Source organism: Pristiophorus japonicus, chromosome 7, assembly GCF_044704955.1.
Source record: "Pristiophorus japonicus isolate sPriJap1 chromosome 7, sPriJap1.hap1, whole genome shotgun sequence".
NCBI lineage: Eukaryota > Metazoa > Chordata > Chondrichthyes > Pristiophoridae > Pristiophorus > Pristiophorus japonicus.
Genome location: NC_091983.1, coordinates 252137531 through 252157569, shown reverse-complemented (window position 1 = coordinate 252157569; position 20039 = coordinate 252137531). Strand labels below are relative to the sequence as shown.

Below are 20039 nucleotides of genomic sequence, written 5' to 3'. Positions count from 1 at the left end.
CCTGACTAACGTCCCCTTTAATGGACTGCACGGTCCATTTAAATTTCCGCACCTGTGCGTTTTTTCCTATTGTATAGCCGGCGACCGGGCAGCTTAATGGGAATGTTGCTCCTGACTCAGCAAAGCCTTTCCACCATCTAGGCACTCATCCAGGCACAAGTCAGGAGTGTGATGGAATACTCTCCACTTGCCTGGATGAGTGCAGCTCCAACACTTAAAGCTCAACACCATCCAACTCATCCACCACCTTAAACATTCACTCCTTCCACCACCAGCAATGTCTTCGCAGTATGCATCATCCACAAGATGCATTGCAGCAGCTTGCCAAAGCTTCTTTGACAGCATCTTCCAGACTCGCGACCTCTACCACCGAGTAGGCCAAGAGCAGCAGGGGCATGGAAACACCACCACCTCCAAGTCACACCCTATCCTGAATTGGAAAGAGATCACCCTTTCTTCATAATCACTGGGTCAAAATCATGTTGTTGGAGGCCAATCATCACAGCCCCAGGACATTGCTGCTGAAGTTCCTCACGGCAGTGTCCTAGGCCCAACCATCTTCAGCTGCTTCATCAATGACCTTCCCTCCATCTTAAGGTCAGAAGTGTGGTCGTTCGCTAAGGATTGCAGAGTACTCAGATCCATTTGTAACTCCTCAGATAATGGAGCAGTCTATACCTGCATGCAGCAAGACCTGGACATCCAGGCATGGGCTGATAAGTGGCAAGTAACACTTGCACCACACAAGTGCCAGGCATCAACTACGCCAGGCATATGTGGCTGCAGTGCGCATCATCTACAAGATGCATGACAGCAACTCACCAAGGCTTCTTCGGCAGCACCTCCCAAACCCACAACCTCTACCACCTAGAAGGACAAGGGCAGCAGTCGCTTGGGTACTCCATTACCTCCAAGTTCCCCTCCAAGATACACATCATCCTGACATGGAAATATATCACCATTCCTTCATTGTCCCTGGATCAAAATCCTGAAACTCCCTCCCCAACAGCACTGTGGGAGTACCTTTACCACAGGGACCGCAGCGGTTCAAGGGCAATAATTGCTGGCTTTTCCCATGATGTCCATATCCCATGAATGAATAAATAACATTTTTAAATAAATCTAATTACAAATTAAAGCGTGTCCATATATTTTATGGAGTCACTCTAGAGCTTGGCAGTGTTTATGGACATGTACATGAATGCACTAATGTAGTTCCATGTTATGAAGGCTTTTGAAATAGCACACTGTTTGGGTTCAGAATCCTTTATCCAAGGTCAGTGAGATTTAGCTGCCTCAAGTGCTTTATAAGAATAATCCTTTGTGGTGCAGAGGAGTACACTTTGTGAACCAACTATAGGGTGCAGTCTGCTCAACGCATTGCTGGGTCTGTAAATTACTATTTTAAACTGCTGAGTCTTCCATCACCTTCAATATATTTAACATAACCAGGCTCCAATGATGGAAATTTGAGTAGCTGTACAACCATTTTAGATGTCACTTACATGGGGAAATAGCCTCGTAACAACTTCCATTTGCTCCATGGGCATTTAAATATTAACCTGATCAGGAGGCCTCTGTTCCTTCTACTCCTCTCACCAATTACAGCTCACCCTATACAGGGGTCTCTGTTTAGCAGCACTCTTTCCAGCTGGCTACATCTCATCCACACGCATTTTCCTTTTTTCTTCTAAAAAGGTCCAGTGCAAATGCACAACACCCAACGCATCTCCTTAAAATGAATGGGAAATCAAAAAGTAAATTGTGATTAAACTATGGTCAACAGGAAACAGCTGACATTTTGTTAACAGAAGTAGCTCATGGTGGAGAAATGAACATTTTGCATCAAGTTGAAGATCACTTATGAGAAATCTCCAATATCCACATGATAGAATAAAGCGAAGACAGAATATTATCTGAATGGCAACAATTAGGAAAAAGGGGAGGTGCAATGAGACCTGGGTGTCATGGTTCATCAGTCATTGAAAGTTGGTATGCAGGTACAGCAGGCGGTGAAGGCGGTAAATGGTATGTTGGCATTCATAGCTAGGGGATTTGAGTATAGGAGCAGGGAGGTCTTACTGCATTTGTACAGGACCTTGGTGAGGCCTCACTTGGAATATTGTGTTCAGTTTTGGTCTCCTAATCTGAGGAAGGACGTTCTTTCTATTGAGGGAGTGCAGCCAAGGTTCACCAGATTGATTCCCGGGATAGCTGGACTGACATATGAGGAGAGACTGGATCAACTGGGCCTTTATACATTGGAGTTTAGAAGGATGAGAGGAGATCTCATAGAAACATAAGATTCTGACGGGACGGGACAGGTTAGATGCGGGTAGAATGTTCCCAATGTTGGGGAAGTTCAGAACCAGGGGACAGTCTTAGGATAAGGGGTAGGCCATTTAGGACTGAGATGAGGAGAAACTTCTTCACTCGGAAAGTTGTTAAACCTGTGGAATTCCCTGCCGCAGAGAGTTGTTGATGCCAGTTCATTGGATATATTCAAGAGGGAGTTAGATATGGCCCTTACGGCTAAGGGGATCAAGGGGTATGTAGAGAAAGCGGGAAAGGGGTACTGAGGGAATGATCAGCCATGATCTTACTGAATGGTGGTGCAGGCTCGAAGGGCCAAATAGACTACTCCTGCACCTATTTTCTATGTAGAAGTCTTGGTCAAATTACAAAGCTTGGCAAAATAATTTATAACTTGCTGGCGAAGGAGTGGTCTTAAAAGGTATCACTACTTTCAGTGGGCTCAACAGTTGCTTTACGTCATTGCAATAATGATGTGGCGTTTAATGGATTCGACCACTCTCATAATGGGATGAGGCCATTTAGATTGGCAAGTAAAATAAATAAAATTTTAAAATGGAACATGATAGGATGTGAATTTCATGCACATCCTAGTGTTAAACCAAGAGCTGGAAAAATGACTGACAAGAGTATAACTTGCATTGCAATAGTCAATCATGGCTGTTGGCTTGTAACCTACCTTAGTCAGATTGTCCCTTCGTGACTCAGTCTATAATTGCACCATACGGACCAGGAAACACCAGTAACAAATGTAACCCCAATTTTGATTTAAAAGCTTTATAGCAGACACTCTTGAGGGGTCCTAATGAGATGATTTCATGGATGTCTCTGCAGCCTGCTCTCCAATGTTCAGCTTTCAAGCTAATAAAATCATTTATAACCAGTAGTAGTGAAGTAATGCTGTACAATTTACAACTGGAGCGATAAGTGCTTTTCATTACAACGGAGGACTAATATAAAACAAACCATGATTCAACTCTGGCTGCTCGCCAAAGAACTGTTCCTTTTTGTATGAATGTACTAATAATTTGCTTGGGTGTCTCATGTTGACCCAAGATCCATAGACAGGCATTGCCGTGGAACAGGAACTCTTATGCAGCATACTGTCCTAGAGTCTGAGATCAACAGTGGACGATTACTTCCCAAAGGCATCCAATTCTTTTAGATTCAAGGTACATAAAATTATTACCCTACAGGGCTTTCCCTGCTTCATCCAAATATAAAATATGGACAAAAGCAAAATATGGCCATGTGACAGTCAAAGAAAGCTTCCTCAGATAGTACGACCACTTCAAAGAACTCTTATGCCTGTATGATTTATGCATACTGACAAAAAACAAGTCTTGTAATCACATCCATCATTTACCTTCTCTAAAGATTTTCCCTGATTTATCCTACTGTCTCTTTTCAATCACGGTGCACTGTGTGCCTTTGACCTTCATATCGGTTTCTCAAAAAATAGGTGCTGTGTGGTGCTGCAGATTTGGAGGCAGTATTTTGATCTCATTTGTATCTGTATGCTAAGCGAAAGCTTTGAAAATACACTGGAGGACATACCCAAGAGAGTATGAAAACCGGTGACAAAACTAGTTCAAGAAAAAAAAACTTGGTAGTTAATTACAAGAAAATTCTAGGACTGGTTTATAGCAGGATACATTACTCACCATACCAAAAATCCCTGCACATTACACCGTCTCAAATCAAAGCACTGCTCAGAGTTGTCCCTGAAAAATCTGATCTTTAAACACAATCACATATTAATTAGACAAAGCAAGCATTTTACCTATATAATAAACAAACAGCACAACCTCAGGATCAAAGTAGTAAGATTTACATCTGTAATCCCCATATGGCACTTAGACCCTACTGAGAGTGAAATATATACCCAAGGGGAAACAAAAAAAAAATGGCAAAATTCCTAGGGCGATTTTCATGGATATCCTAGCAGCAGAGCCCATAGAACAGCACCTACCCACCTCCATTAGTCAGACAAAACAGCATTCGGTGACCCTGAAGAGCCGAAATAAATAAAAATGTGTAGAGGGAACGAGAAACTGAAAACAATGAAACTTTACAGTTGACTGGGCTTTCAATATTGGCTTCACACACACACACACACACACACACACACACACACACAGAATCCCAGTCCATTTTCATTCCACCACAATGTAGATCCAGTTGTCTGGATTCTAAACTTGCTTCATTGTCATCATATTAGTAACATTCTGTAGAATAGGTGCACGCAACAAAATCCCTTTGTCCAAGTTGTTAAAATTCTCTCAAGCTTCCACTCCAGTTGTGCGATTTCAAGCCAATGGGTGCACTGAAACAGGCAAGTCAAACTTCAGACTATTTGGCCACTCCAGAACATTTCGCAGCTGTAAGCTGATCAAAAACGAGACACCTTTCTACAGTTGAATGGAGTAATTTTATTTATAACGTTCAACATAGCAATTATGCAAATAAGTGTCTTCCAAGCAACTTTCAGTTACAATCCATCAAGTTCACAAAAGGTGTTTTTTTTTTACATTACAGTTTAGAACAGAATCGTACAGAATTTGCCATTACAATGATACTTTGATATTGTGTTCAGGCAAAGGAGAAATGAGTTCAATATCTTCCTTCCTCGGTTTCTGTTTCATCAGCTCTGCATTGCTCTATACGCTGTAATAGAGAAAGTTACTGCATTACAGTAAAATTCCCAAGCATAGCATTTACGAAAAAGTGAAATTTTTTAACAATCACAATTTTGGTCCATGCTCTTGTCCTGCCTTACCAACTCACTTCCCACTCATAGGATGACAAGATGTACCGGTGAAGTCTATCTATTCAGTGGAGACAACACTGCAGAATTATGAAACAAAGGAAGGAATGACAGACACAGACTTGACTACACTGTTTAATGTACAATATTGGGAATAAAACAGAATGAACTCTAAACTACTTAAAAAACATCGAATTTTTACTATAAGTGAATGATGATTCCTTCTCGTCAGTACAATAATGGCAACCAATTACAGAAGAGCAGTGTGTTCGGAAAAAATTGGAAATATACTCCTTCAACCCACTGTTTACAAATGCTGCAACACAAAGCCTTGCGCCTTCTCAAACAGCTGAAGTCGTGGTTTGCAAATATCCCCTCACTTTATTAAACATCGATTTTTTTTTGAAGTGGAATGTCTGCGCCCTGGGTGCCCGTTAAACATAATGCAGTACCATGCAAAAAAAAACATTACATTGCTACACAGCACTTACAAAGTGATTGGAAACCTTTGCTGGAACTTTTACAGCATGCATGCCTAAAAAGACAGCAGAAAAACAAAATCGGAAAAAAAAAATCACAACTTTTTAAAAATAGTCAGGGAGGCAGACAAGAGTAGGATACACAGCTTAGGCCATAGTCTGCAGATTAGAACACAGAGGGTTTTGTGCGCCTCGTTGTCTGTTAATGAACACGTTATCCATCCTGCTCTGCAGATATCTTGCTCTTCTGTCAGTGTTATTTTCCAACATTACTTTGTTGACCGAAGGTTTCTTGCGCTCCTGCGACGCAGTTGCTTGGCAGGAGCCTGAATGTTTTCAGATTCATCTGATTTATCAGGGGTCTGTGAGCACACCGCACCCTTTCCAGACTGTGCTGCTCGTCTGGAAGAGGTGCGCGAACTGCCACTGCTCTTGCATTCCTCTCGAGTGCCCACCTGGCCGCTGCCAGGAGCTTCTGACGGTGAGTCAGTTGGCTTGCTGCTTGCCTTCTGTGCCACTTCTGATGTGCTCACATTAACATTTTGAAGCAGTGAAGGCTGCTCTGGGTCATTTGCTCTGCTGTCTGCTACCCGCACTTCAAGGTTGAGGGTGCTAATTTGACCAACACTACTACGCCTCGCTTGATCTGAAATACTAATTCTACCACTCCCAGACAGATCATCTGGGTCAGGGGTGCTGCTCCCACCCCGATCTTGATCCTGCTTTGTGTCAGGGATACTCATCTCACTATTACCATGCTGCTCAGTCTGTTGTGAGTTGCTCATTTCCTTGCACTGCTCTGCAGGATTAGGAACACTTGGGTCACTATTTCCAACCTGCTCAGTCTGTAGTGAACTACTCACATCTGTATCCTGCTCCTCTGTAACATGGATACCCACCTCACTATCATCACAAGGCTTCATTTGCAATAAGCCAGTCATTTCTATTTCTTGCTGATCTGCCATAGGACTACTCATCACAAGGTTATCACACACATCAGTCTGTAGTGAACTGCTCATTTCACTATTTCCAATTTGATCTACTTTATAGCCATCCATTTCTTTAACCCTCTCCTGCTCCACTGCAACAAACTCCTGCTTCTGTTCCATGGGGCTATCTAATATTGGGGCATTTACTTCTACATCTCCCACCCCGTTCATTGGATTCATGATGTTGAAGCCAATATCACACTGCTGTTCTGCAGCGTTAGCCAATGTGAAATCATCCACTTTTATATCCTGAACCTCATCTATTGGCTCACAGAAGCTGATGCCAATCTCACACTGCTCTGACTCAACTGCAGTGCTGTCTAACACATGGGAATCGACTTCCACATCCTTAAACTCGTTTATTGGCTTGGAGAAGCTCAAGTCAATATCACACTGCTCGGTGTCATCTAAAACAGAGACATCCATTTCCACATCCTTAAACTCGTTTATTGGCTTGGAGAAGCTTAAGCCAATATCACACTGCTCTGGCTGATCTACAGTGCTGTCTAATACATGGGCATCCATTTCCAGATCCCTAACCTGTTTTGCTGGAGTAGGGAAGCTTAAACCTGTATCACACTGTTCTAGATGATCTGCAGTGCTATCCAACGTATGGACACCTTCTTCATCTCTAACCTGCCCTACCAGATTGGAGGTGTTTAGATCATCATCCACAGCACCATCTAGTATGGGAGTATCATCAACATCTCCAACTTCTATTGCAGCGAGGATGCTTACACCCTGGTCACATTGTTGTGGCGGTTCTGCAGTGCTACCCAATACGGGAGCAACCATGTCTACGTCCTCAACTCCAAGTACATTCGAAGTGCTTAAATCACACTGTTGAGACTGTTCAGCACTGCTATCTAATATGGGAACATGCAATTCTACACCTTTAGCATCTTTGTTTGAATTGGAGATGCTTACATTATCACACTGCTGTGGTTGTTCGACAGTAGTTTGCAAGACAGGGGCATCCAGTTCTTCAACTTTTTCTGCTGGATTGGGGATTCTTAAGTTGCTGTCACCCTGTTCTGCAGTGCTGATCAACCACTTTCCAGCTTGGTTCCCTTGCTCAGCAACAGTCACCTCGTCACCTATATTCTGCAGTTCTGCTGCAGAGGTGCCCAAATTACAATCACCAAGTTGGATGTCTTGTGCATTAGGTATGCCCCTGCTTTCAGCTGTTTCAGTTTGATTGCTTTTATCTGGGACTGCTGGTTTGGTAACAGCCACAGCAGTGTTTTCAAAGTGTACCAATTCTTTGGAAGAGTTTCCATTTTTGAGTTGTCCTGCAGCTATCTTCAAAGTAGCATGCACCAATTTGGCACTTTGTGCACTATTGCCAAGTCTGTCAGCTGGGCTCTTCCCTGACCTACTGTAGTAAATACCATACAAATCTTTAGCATTAGCAGCAGCCAGACAGCTTTTGGGTTTTTCTGTTTTTTTGCCGAGCTCACTGAGGGACACAAGTGGTGGTGGTGGTGGGCGGACTGGAACAGCCAATATAGTTTGCTCACACTGAGAGACTCCAGGGGCTGGTTCTTCGGCCAAAGGATCTGGCTCTTTCTGTACATCCAGAATACTTCCCTTCAAGGTCACTTCCTCACCACCAAAGGCCCTGGAGATCACTTCAGGAGCCAACAACACTCCAGCCTTAACGACAGGTAGTGGTTTATTGGAAGCCCCAGAAGATCGAATGGAGAGGAATGTGTCCAAAGGAGCTGGCTTACTGACAGATGTCCCAGCCTTCCTTAGTGGCATGTTAGCTACAGGAAGATTGGGTCGGATTTTTGCCTGTGTGGTGGTGGTCACTGAAGTGAATGGTACCCATGGGCTTGTATGAGCAATAAGAGTCTTTCCCGAGAGTTTGATTTCAATAGTCTTAGAGGCAGACTTTCCTGCCTGACCCTTGCCATCATCTTTTTCCTTGCTACCCTCACCATTTTCCTCTTTGGCTCCCACTGTGTTGCTTTTCTCCTCCTCTTTCTCAGATTTCTTCCAGCTGAATTTCCCAAAGGATGAGCTTGGTTCCTCGTCTTTCTTCTTTTCAACCTCGTTCTTTTTCAGCATTAGTTTTATACCAGGCTTGCTACTGGGCTCCATTTTGCGGGAGGATGAACGGTCACTTCTTTCCTCTTCCAGCTCAGTGACACTCTCTCGCTCCTCCATATCCAGTTTGATCAGCTTTGCCTTCCTCTCATCACTTTCTTCCAGCCTCTTCTGTTTCTGAACCTCTTTCTCTTCATCTATTTTCCTCTTCAGCCCTGCCTGACGCCGGCGCTCCGTCTCCATGATCACCACTAAGCCAGCCTGGCGGTCTAGGTTTCTTCGCTGTTCATACACAGGATTTTCATTTAAGTATACCTAACAAAAAATATGGAAAGATAAGCTGTTACTCTAAGAAAATGTACAGCATCTATAGTTTCCAAACAAAAAAGATTACTTACGTCTCAACAACCCATAGTTAACAACTCAACAAAACGTCAGCTGCTCTGTGCAATAATTCTTCTCCTTGCTTAAAAGGGAATAAGGAGTTTATTTTTCGGGAACTCTCCCCACCACCCTCCAAACAACCTTCCAATATATTTTCCCTGGTTCCAAGAATGCTCACTAAATTCAGAACAGTCCTTCCACATTTCAAACATAAAAAACAAATGCATCAGGAAAGATCACAGCTCAATATTGTAAGCCGACAGTGAAGAAGACAGGATATGAATAATTAACTCATGAAAGGAATCAATTTGACCCAGCGACGATGAAGAAACGGTAATATATTTCCAAGTCAGGATGGTGCGCGACTTGGGAGAGGAACCTGGAGGTGCTGTTGTTCCTATGCACCTGCTACCCATGTCCTTTTCGATGGCAGAGGTCAGGGGTTTGGGAGACACAGGCTCACCATGGGGACAGAAAGGATACAGGCTCAGCATGGGGCAGTTTGCAAAGAAACAGGCTCAGCGTGGAGATAGGAAGGATACATGGAATAGAACAGAAAGGGAAGGATACAGACAAAGCATGGGAAGAGAAGGAGGATACAGGCAAAGTATGGGAAGAGGAGAACAGAATAGGATAGGGTTAAATCAGGTCCTCGTAAACTGGCTTTGAAAGCCCCTTATCACTTCCATTCTGTTTCCCTCCTCTCTTTCAAACTTGGGCACGATATTTTGAGCCACCTTCTTTTCTTGGGGGGCAGACTTGTGTTCTGGTGGGATACCACAGGCACCAGAAAATCTCCAGCAGAATACTAGGCTTCACATCAGAGTCTAGACATGATTATCAGTAGGCTCTTTGACCATTAGGTGGATGGGGGTGAAAGAGAAAAGGAGGAAGAAAAAAAAAATCACATCCAAAACAAATCTGGTCCTCACGTGAGATACACAAACACACTCTGGTTGTAGTACCTGCACCCGCACTTCAACCAAGTTCTGAAATATAAGAAATACAGCACCAAGGATTGAATACAGGAATTCTTGGTCTGTATGTCTCAGTACAACACCGTAAAGTGCTTTTAACCACCGAGCTATTCGAGTTGCAGCATAGGCCTGGCCTTTTCTTTTGTAACTGACTGGAGTGAATGCAATCTGACCATTAATGTGCATGTTTTCATGAAGCCAGCACCATGGTACAGGTGTATGTGTGCACGCAAAGTGGATGCTTTGGGTCACATGGCAAAACACCAGGTTTTTTAAAAAAAACCACAAATGCATGGAACATTAGACACTGAGCCTCAAAGACACGTTACGCTGAAATGAAACATTTAGTCAAGGAAAAGAAAGAATGACACAAGCACCACACTGCTACAATAAACAGCAGTGTACAAGCGAGATTGTCTGGAGGTAAATGTTGCACATCCAGAAGTCTCATCATTTTCAATAGGTGCATTCCTTCATATAGTGCCTGAGCTACTCAAAATTACTCTTTTACTGACGCATGTAGGAAGGAAACTTTTGACATGACTCAAAACATCTTTCTTAAATACTTATGAAAAATATCAATGAATTCAGAGTTCCCCATCTGACATGGTTGGTTCTGCCATTATTGAGGGTAGTAGCTTTCATCAGTGAGGGTTACAACCAAGTCACTGCTGACGTTACCCAAAGATCATGCTTCAGTTATTTTGTCACTTCAGGTTTGCAGCATTGAGTAGGAAAAGACAGAAACATATCTACTACTCATGAATAGGGTTATGCTACACCATTTTATTTTGTAATTAATCACCACAGGTCATCCATTCATTTACGGTCCTTCAAAACCTACTAAAATGGGAGTACCACTAAAGTATTTATTTTATTTGTACTCAAATCTTAGCAGAGCTAAGAAGGAACACAGAAAGCCCAGTGTTTAGACATGTATGGTGAAAAAGGAATTTGGACTGCACCTTAAGTGTTCTGTACATTTGTTGATCCATAAAGTCAAGACTGCTCAAAAAATAGCCATTGTTTTGTCTCTGTGGAAGTTCATTCCACATAAAGACACATTAAATTGATTTATACCAATTACTGAGGAATATTCCACTGTATATAGCCAATTATTGAAACTTCTCCGATACTAAAACTATTTTGTATCAGATAATAGAACAGCTTTAATCACAGCCTTTTTATGGAGCTACAGCTGCTCTCTGATCATTTTGTACTTTGAACACAGGTATCAGCATCTCCTGAAATGCTTCAGAAATTGTTTCCATTAACTGAAACAAAAAGAGATGCTTCAATGCAAGTACCTGTCCCCATTGCATCTCATCTGCAGATAGTCATTTCTGAAACAAACAATTAACAGCACTTATATAGCGCCTTTCAAAACTTCAGGGCGTCCCAAGGCGTTTGAGAGCCAATGAAGTACCTTTGAAGCATGGTCACTGTTGTAATGTAGAAATTACAACACGGAGATTATGAAGACATTATTTTGTGCCACAGAGATGACTGGTTCAAGCAGTGCATATCTGCCCCATAGTGTATGTGCTGTGTGCTTTAGGTCGTTGGGACACAACCAGTTCACCAGTAACTTCAGGTTGCTATCTCCATTCTGGAAATGCTTTATAATCTGCTTTCTTCCTAACCTTATACTTATCATTGTGACCATGTGATTTGGCATGATCTTCAGCACAGATCTGATCTCCGTAGAACTCCTCACAAAGCTGACAGTAAAATCCAGTGACTGGCATCAGAAATTCTGAACCTGAGACAAGGACAGATGTACACAGTCAGAAGATGAGATGAAATACGGAAAAGATTCAATATAATGAGCCTCCTATGTCCAGACTTGAAATATATCCAGCTGGGGGTTGACTTTATTCTAGCTATACATATCTAATTCTGGCAATTGCTTGTTCAAGATACCATCCCAATTAAAGCACCTTCTGTTTTGGTTTCCACTCCCTTTTTCCAAAAGACAATTAATAGTTACTAGAACACACTTCATAGACACGAATGGTTGCCTGGAACCCTGCCGGTGATGAGCAGGTTAATTAATCACATGGGCAGCACATCAGAGCTTAATCCCATCCTCACCGATATCTACAGGTGAGCCTTTCTAAGTAGGGGTTGTCAGGCAGAGATCAGGCTTTTCCCACCTAACCAATGGGGTACTGGAGCCAACTAGCTCAACTCTTCACGAGATAAACTCTGGTTTTTCCACTCAAACTGGCCCGGCTTAGCAATGATGTTTTCCCAGTTACGGATGGACACCAGCTAAAGAGCCATACTACAGCCAGAATTTTGAGCGTGAATGGGAAGAGATAAAAGGGCAACGACTGTAGAGATGGATCAGCATCACATCCCCCATAGGCCAAACACAACGAACATTCATACCTTACTGTGTGAAGGGCACACAAAGGAATTGGATGTACAAACATTCAAAGAAGAATTATAAATAGAGCTCAGTTCTCCAACTGCCCCTTAAAGCAGTTCCTGCAGCAAAACATTCAGAACAGATTGCAAAATGAAATAAAACACAAACCCACCTTTTGCCGGCATTGGTATTTTATCAGTTCGCTTAATGGAATCATTTTTGTCTTCACTTGGCATCTTTGTAGACCATGGTCTATCATAAGGATCCAGCGTCTAGTTGCATAGTGAGAGGCACATGGTGGATTTGTACATTAATTCACAGAGTACATTACAACAAGCACATATCAGCAAATACAATTAGTTGATACAGCACAATAATACATTACAGTTGTGTATAAAATGCTTTTTTTCTCTCAGTGCACATGACTTGCTGTGAGGAGAAGGTAAGAATGGAAAAGACCAAATAAGAAAATGACCGATTATTTTTTCCAAAACTGCTTTAAACAAAGGCATTTTTTACATAGAATTTTGGGTTTCACATCACCTTTCATTTATCGCATGCTGAGAGTTAGCTGATGAAAAGGGTGGGTATTCAACACGCATTTTCAGCTACTCACTGACTTGTACTGAGAGTTAGCACATGAACTGCAAGCTGGCTTGCAATCTTCAAAAATTCCAAGAGATGTCCACTGCTCCAAGACACAGGACTGGAGGTTCCAGTGCAGAAACAGCAAAGTGCGTCGTTTTGCACAAGCTAACTTTGCATACTAAAGGTCGGAAATGATACCACTTCAAATAATGGACAAAGAAATGGAATAGGAACCCAATGTGTGTCCGTAATCTCCATATAGCAGTTTCAAGGCCTTAGATTTTCTGAAATGAAACTTTGAGTCCAATTCTTTCCCTTCTCTTTAATACTTCATTTAAATTTGGTGTTTCTCTTTCTCCCCTTCATTTTAATATGAGAAGCACAACTGTGAAATATAAAGCACACTAAGTTGGACACCGGTTTAGAAACATATGGGATAAAAATTCAAATTAAACAGCTATCATACTTGGGCGAATGTAGGCTGATTAATTTCCAGAGTTTACATGATATTTTCAGGATTTTTGATTTATTCAATTCTAGAATAATTTTCCTCATGGAGTTTATCATTTGATTTTTTATTCCTGATTTTATATTTATCCCTCATTACCAACCAATGAAGTATTCCACCTCATACATTATTTAAAATTTGAGGCTTTCCTTGGTCCACAACTTCTCATTATTCCAAGTACTATTTACACACACATTTCGGAAATAATTAACCAAGTAGATCCCGAGTTCCCTTTTCTATCGGTTATATCTTGGTGCCATCTAAACATGATTACCAGCCTATTGTTCACACTGACTTTATACATCATCACACACATAAATTTTCACCTTTTTAAGATTAATTATTGCAAGTTCATTATGCATTTTATTAATTTAAAAGAAAATTGAGAGATTTAAAAACAGCTTCCAGGATTGCATGTATTTTTTATTGTTGATTTTTAAAGTTTTGGTGGGAAATGATTGATGTGTGTGTTTTTGGGACCGATTGTTATACCTTCCCAGAGTTTTCCTGTTTTGACTCAAATACGAGAAACTCAAAACTTCTCTATTACAAACTGCATTATTTGTCCTTTTATTTAATTTCTTTAATTCAGTTTCCAAACAAATGATAGATGTCCATGATACAAATGCCACTGTGTTGCCTACTTTGCAGTATATGTAGTGTGACTTTCAAATTAAATTCTTTTGCGAAGGTGAAGTATCAGAAAAGTGTCTAAGTATACGCACCTGCCTGTGCCGCTTGTTATGCATGTGAGTGAAAAAATCGAAGAGTGTCCCACAAATGGTGTTGCAGTTTTTGCACCAGTGGTTTCCTGCATCATAGTATTCGTACACATCCCCAGATTCAGGAAAGCACTCAACGGGGTTCTCTGTTTTGACATCCAACTTCTCCTGAAATCCTTTCTTGGTTGAAATCTCCTGTATTAAGACCCACAGAGATGGTCATATACAATGCACAATTGAAGGCTCAAACAAGTCCAAATTCGCATGGTAACTCCCTAAAAAGGCCGCCATGATAGGATTATAATGTGCTTTCTGGCTTTCCACCAGAACTGTTGGAATTGCAGATGGGTCGTATATATTTAAACAAATAGGAACAGTCCTGGATCGCATCCATAATTCCAGATGGCTGCATCAGGAGTGGCATTGGGGGAAAAAGACGCAGCCAGGAAACTTCGTAGAGGTGCTCGAGGAAGCTCCTTACTAAGCATCATTGTCAAGAGACCTGGGAGTAGGTTTCCTATTCATTCACCGAATCGAGATCTGTCTGCTGGAGGAGAAGATGAAGCCAAATGCAAGAAAATAAAAATGTAAAAAGGTGCCACTAGTGCACTTTTTCAATTAAAACAAAATTCGGTCAAAATCATATTATGACGTCCTTTATATGGGTCCAACTTTTTCAGTGTAGTTTGACAAGAAATTTTTGAGTAAGTGTTTCAAAAGTCACTACCTTTGAGAATGGCAACTTTTCTCCTTTCAGTAGAACCTTTTCCAAGATATCATCTTTGTGTTTGTCAGAAGATTTTACGCTTTTATCTTGAATCACCACCCCCAAGATTTGAGCCACTTTCTCAAGCTCGGATAGCTTTTTGACTGTCTCCTCAACCTGCTGGCGAACTAACGACATCTGACGCATAATGTCTTCCTGTAGCTTGCCATTTTCAATCAGAAGAGGGTCCTTGTGTCCGTCCTTCTCGCGACGTTTCTTTCTTAGCAATTCCCCTTTGCACATTAAGGCGGAAGGGAGAGGTGAAGATTTAGTTTCAAAACTTATCACCTCTTTTAATGCGCAACTCTCGAGTTTTCCCCCCAGTTTACAGCAGTAGGCTCACTGCAGTTTTTCAGTTTCTTGTATCCTCCATTGACCAAGGGGAGTGCAGGTCAACAAATTGTTGACTGCTGCACAGGTTCAGAGACAAATTGGTGTTCTGTGGATCAAGTATGTGGGTTCAAGCTCCACCTGGAGGGAGGGGCTGAAACACATTTATAAACACTACAATAGGAATGATTGCACTGGAACAGGTACAGCCCTGAATATTTGATGAGGTTCCATCTACCTCTCCTGGTGGGTGATACAGCTCCCACAGTGCCCAATTCCCTAGTCAATACCCTCGGAGCTATGGGCTATGTCTCTGGGCTATGGTCCACCCCCACCCCCACCACAGTGCCTCCAATGTAAATATCTTGCAAGAAGTAAACGGCTGTTTGTAGTGATCCTTACCTAGTCAATATGATGTGTTCACAGCACAGTGAGCGACAAATGGTTAGCTTCCCCTCCACGAGGCACTCAAGATAGCAGCCTGCCACAGTGGCTACTACTGGGACCCGAAGTCCACGGAAACGCAAAGTTGTTTATTTAAATAAACTACAAAGTCAACAAATCCCACAGTAAAGAAGGAAGATGGTTGGTATTTTGGCAGAAAGGAATAACGGCCAACCAGTTATTTTAGGGTGGAGGGGTTTAAAAGGACAGGATGGGTTGTTTTAAAGCAGCTGGGCAATAAAAAGATGGCAGAAATAAATCACTTCTGTATCAAGACAAGCAAGACAGTTTAACACATCAACATAACCGGACAACAACACTGGTAAGTCCGTTGCCAATTTCTACCTTGTTGTTTTCGGAGCTTCTGTAGCTCATTTCCAAGATATTCCACGCGTTTCTGCCGAGCTTCCTTCTCCTTGCAGAGTTTCGCTTTCTCTTCCAGAACCTGAGGGGAACCAACATGGGCCTTACTTTGCATCAAACAGTTACAAGCACACAGAGGATCCCAACTAATGCACTAAGCACACGACCACTAAAACTCAGTTTAAGAAAAATAATTGTTAATGCTTAGTATGAAATGTAGAAATGAAAATCTGGGTCAGGACTTTCACTTTTAGGTCCAGCATTCAATGCACGACCAGCCTAGTGGGATTAAAATCTCACTCGACCTTTGAGGCCGGGGGGGGGGGGGTGTGTGTGAGAGAGAGAGAGAGAGAGAGAGAGAGAGAGAGAGAGAGAGAGAGAGAGAGAGAGAGAGAGAGAGAGAGAGAGAGAGAGAGCGCGCGCGAGAAAAGAGGGGGGGGGGAAGAAAGCACGAGAAAAGAGGGGGGGAAGAAAGCGCGAGAAAAGGGGGGGGAGAAGGGGAAGAGAGCGCGAGAAAAGGGGGGGGAGAGAGGGGGCGAAAGAGAAAGGGGAGGGGCGAAAGAGAAAGGGGAGGGGCGAAAGAGAAAGGGGAGGGGGGGAAAAAAAAAAGAGAAAGGGGAGGGGGGGGGGGAGAAAAGAGAAAGGGGGGGAGGAGGGGAAGAGAGAGAGAGAGAGAGAGCGCAATTCACCAGTGAGCCTTTTTTCACATTCCAACCACTGTTTGTCTTCCAGAATGATGCCAGATCAAAGAATTCTCCACCCTGCCAACTTCCACAGCTCCACTGAAAATGAAACTGACCTATTCACTAAATCTGTGTCCCTAATGTCCCCTGACAGGACAAATACCGCATCTAGTGTTAACATATAGACGTGATGGAAATAGGCAGACACGACATCACAACAGGCAATGTGCACTATATGCAACACATTGTGTACATCTAAAAAACACGGTAAGAAACTTCAAAAAACATTGCCCTTTAACCCGATGAAATTATATGTTGGGTACTACGTATGTTATAAAGGGAGTTGTTCACGAAGTTCAGAGGACCCAAGCCACAACAGTAAAGCATCTCAGAATGCAACATACTGAAATATATACTCCAAAGGATTTTGCCTGCGATGTCCGCGCTGGGTTCCTTAACATAATGATTTTGCATCGCTAGATTCAGCAATTCTTTCTCAATAATAAATTCACACCCTGCTGGAAAGCTGGTTCCCATGATGATTTGAAATGTTAATTATCTGTTCAAAGGGAGGATGATTACATAGAATCTCAAACACCTCAGCATAGTGAGAGATGTTCACTCCTTGGAACACCTGATGGTCCAGCTGTCCTGCCATCATATTTACATAGTGGGAGACTTGGTTAAGGCGGACACTGGGGCAGGAGTCTGCAACTTGCAGTTAAAAGGTGCAAGCAGTTCTTAAAAGCCTCTCTCAGACACAGAGGGCATTCTATGTTCTCAGAGCAACAAGCAGCAGCCGATTTTAAAAAGTCTAACAGCTCAACATCAGAAGCTTAGTTTAACATAGTGAACCTATGTTCAGAGTTCGTAAATTGTGCCTTCATGGTTTTGGAGCATAGGATGAAGAAGATGGAGTATATTCACAGTAAAAACTGCATACCGTTGATGTATTTTGTATTCTGCTGTTCTGGCTAAATGGCTCAACAGTCCATTGGTTTTGTTGATTGCTCATTCGCATTGGACAGACATGTCGAGCACCATGTCTGCTGAGACTCCCAGATCTTCTTCATCTTTGGTTTTTTTAAGCACTATTCATGGAGTAAATGTGTTGCCTATTTTTCCTCCCGAGTTGAAGTGCATTAAACTTAGCCCCATTAAATTTCATCAGTCATTTTACGACCCACTTACATATTTTGCCCAATTCATTCTGTAATCTTTGTACTTAGTCCATCAATTACACTTCCAAACAACACTCGGTATTATCTAAAAATGAAATCAATTTGCACATAGTTTGTGAATCCAAGTTATTGATGTAAAATTGAAAAACAGTACAGTTCCAACACCAATGCCTGGCGCATCCTATTTTGCACCACCCTAACAGAACGGCAATAACAAATACAAGTTGTTTGCTACTCTCCAGCCAATAGCTCATCTATTCCCAAGAGTTATCCTGAAGTCCCACAGCTTTAAACTTAAACAACCACCTTTTATGCAGAATTTTGTCAAATGAGTTTTGGAAGTCTAGATACAACACATTAAGGTTTTTAAACAATCTATTTGAAAGTCACTTCCTCAAAAGAAGTTAAGGGGATTGGTCATGCAGTCTCTTTTCTTCTGCACTCATGTTGGTTGATGTTTGCCAGGTTATTATTGTACAGGTAATCCTCAAGTGCAATCCCAATAGGAACCTGCTCCGCCATTCAATTAGATTGTGGCTGATCTGTACCTTAACTCCATCATCTGTGCTGTACACTCTCTGCAATCTATATACATTACATAGGGCCCAAGTTTCCACACGATAAAAAACGAGCGCCCCTCCGAGCTGGGCGCCCGTTTTTCGCGCCACAAAGTGCGCCTAAAAAAACCCTCCGTATTCTCCACCTCCCTGCAGGTCCTCTGGCCCTTGGCGCGGCGCAGCAGGAGCTGTTGGGGGCGGAGCTAGGACACTGCGCCGAAAACAGTGCCGGGAGCTCTGCACATGCGCATTACTGTGGGCACGCAAGTGCAGTAGCTCCAGACGCCCAAAACTGTGTGGGAGGGGCTCGAAGCACGCAGCCCCTAGCCCTGGCCGAATGGCCACACTGGGGCTGCGTGAATAAGGCTCCTCCCACGGCCAGCTCCTGCTTCCTGCCGACTCCCGCTCCTGCTCCCCCCCCTGCCCCCCGACCGGACCGGACCCGACTCGACCCGCCTGTCGCTGCCGCTCCTGCTTCCCCGCCGCTCCTGCTTCCGCCCCCGCCCCCCCCCCGACCGGACTGGACCCGACTTGACTTGACCTGCCTGTCGCTGCCGCTCCTGCTTCCGCCCACCACCCCCCCTCCCTGTCCCCAACCGGACCGGACCCGACTCGACCCGTCTGCCGCTCCCACCCGACCAGACTCTACTCTCGCCCCCGGACTGAATCCGACCTGACCTCCCCCTGCCCCTCCCTCTCTCCCTCCCACCCGAACCGAACCTCTCTCCCCAACCCGACCCGACGCCACCTACCTCTGGTACTGGGGATGGGCCCTGCCCGAAATCTCGGGCCTGGCCCGTTCAGCCTTCGGTCCCGACGGCAAACCGCTTCCTGAAGGCCTGCCTGAAGAACTTTCACACAGGTAGGAACATGGTTTATTTAATCTTTTCTTTGTTTATAAATGTTTATTCAGGTTGGATTTATTTGTATAATATTTGTATAAGTATAACTAAGGATTTATTATAGAATTTACTGACTTCCCTTCCCCCCACTCCCCCCCCCCCCCCACCTCGTTCTGGACGCCTAATTTGTAACCTGCGCCTGATTTTTTAATGTGTAGAACAGGTTTTTTCAGTTCTACAAAAATCTTCACTTGCTCCATTTTAAGTTAGTTTGGAGTAAGTTTTCACTGTGGAAACTTTGAAATCAGGCGTCAGTGGCCGGACACGCCCCCTTTTGAAGAAAAAATTCTGTTCCAAAGTAGAACTGTTCTACCTGACTGAAACTGCAGAAAAAAAAAATGGGGAGAATTGCGATTTCTAAGATAGTCCGTTCTCCACCAGTTGCTCCTAAAAATCAGGCGCAAATCATGTGGAAACTTGGGCCCATAGAGTGTACAGCACAGAAACACCCATTTATTCTAATTGGTCTATACCACCGTTTGAGCTCCCTCCCTCTATCGCTCAGGCCAATATGCCCAGCATTGAAGCACTGATCACACTCGACCAGCTCCGTTGGGTGGGCTGCATTGTCCGCATGCCTGACACGAGATTCCCGAAGCAAGTGCTCTACTTGGAACTCCTACATGGCAAGCGAACTCCAAGTGGGAATAGGACTGTTTC

The 20039-nt window shown here is 43.1% G+C and overlaps 1 protein-coding gene across 4 annotated transcripts in view; it reads right to left on the bottom strand.

The window, feature by feature from the left end:
* znf318 (zinc finger protein 318) overlaps positions 1 to 20039 on the bottom strand; it is a 104241-nt gene that overhangs the window by 9341 nt on the left and 74861 nt on the right. For all 4 annotated transcript variants that reach the window (XM_070885907.1, XM_070885908.1, XM_070885905.1 and 1 more), the window contains 6 exons: positions 16039 to 16138; positions 14881 to 15152; positions 14157 to 14348; positions 12508 to 12607; positions 11605 to 11723; positions 1563 to 8915 (listed from right to left, as the gene is read on the bottom strand). In XM_070885907.1, the coding sequence (XP_070742008.1) occupies positions 5829 to 8915; positions 11605 to 11723; positions 12508 to 12607; positions 14157 to 14348; positions 14881 to 15152; positions 16039 to 16138 (3870 nt within the window). In that variant the 3' untranslated portion in view covers positions 1563 to 5828. The remainder of the gene's footprint in view (positions 1 to 1562; positions 8916 to 11604; positions 11724 to 12507; positions 12608 to 14156; positions 14349 to 14880; positions 15153 to 16038; positions 16139 to 20039) is intronic.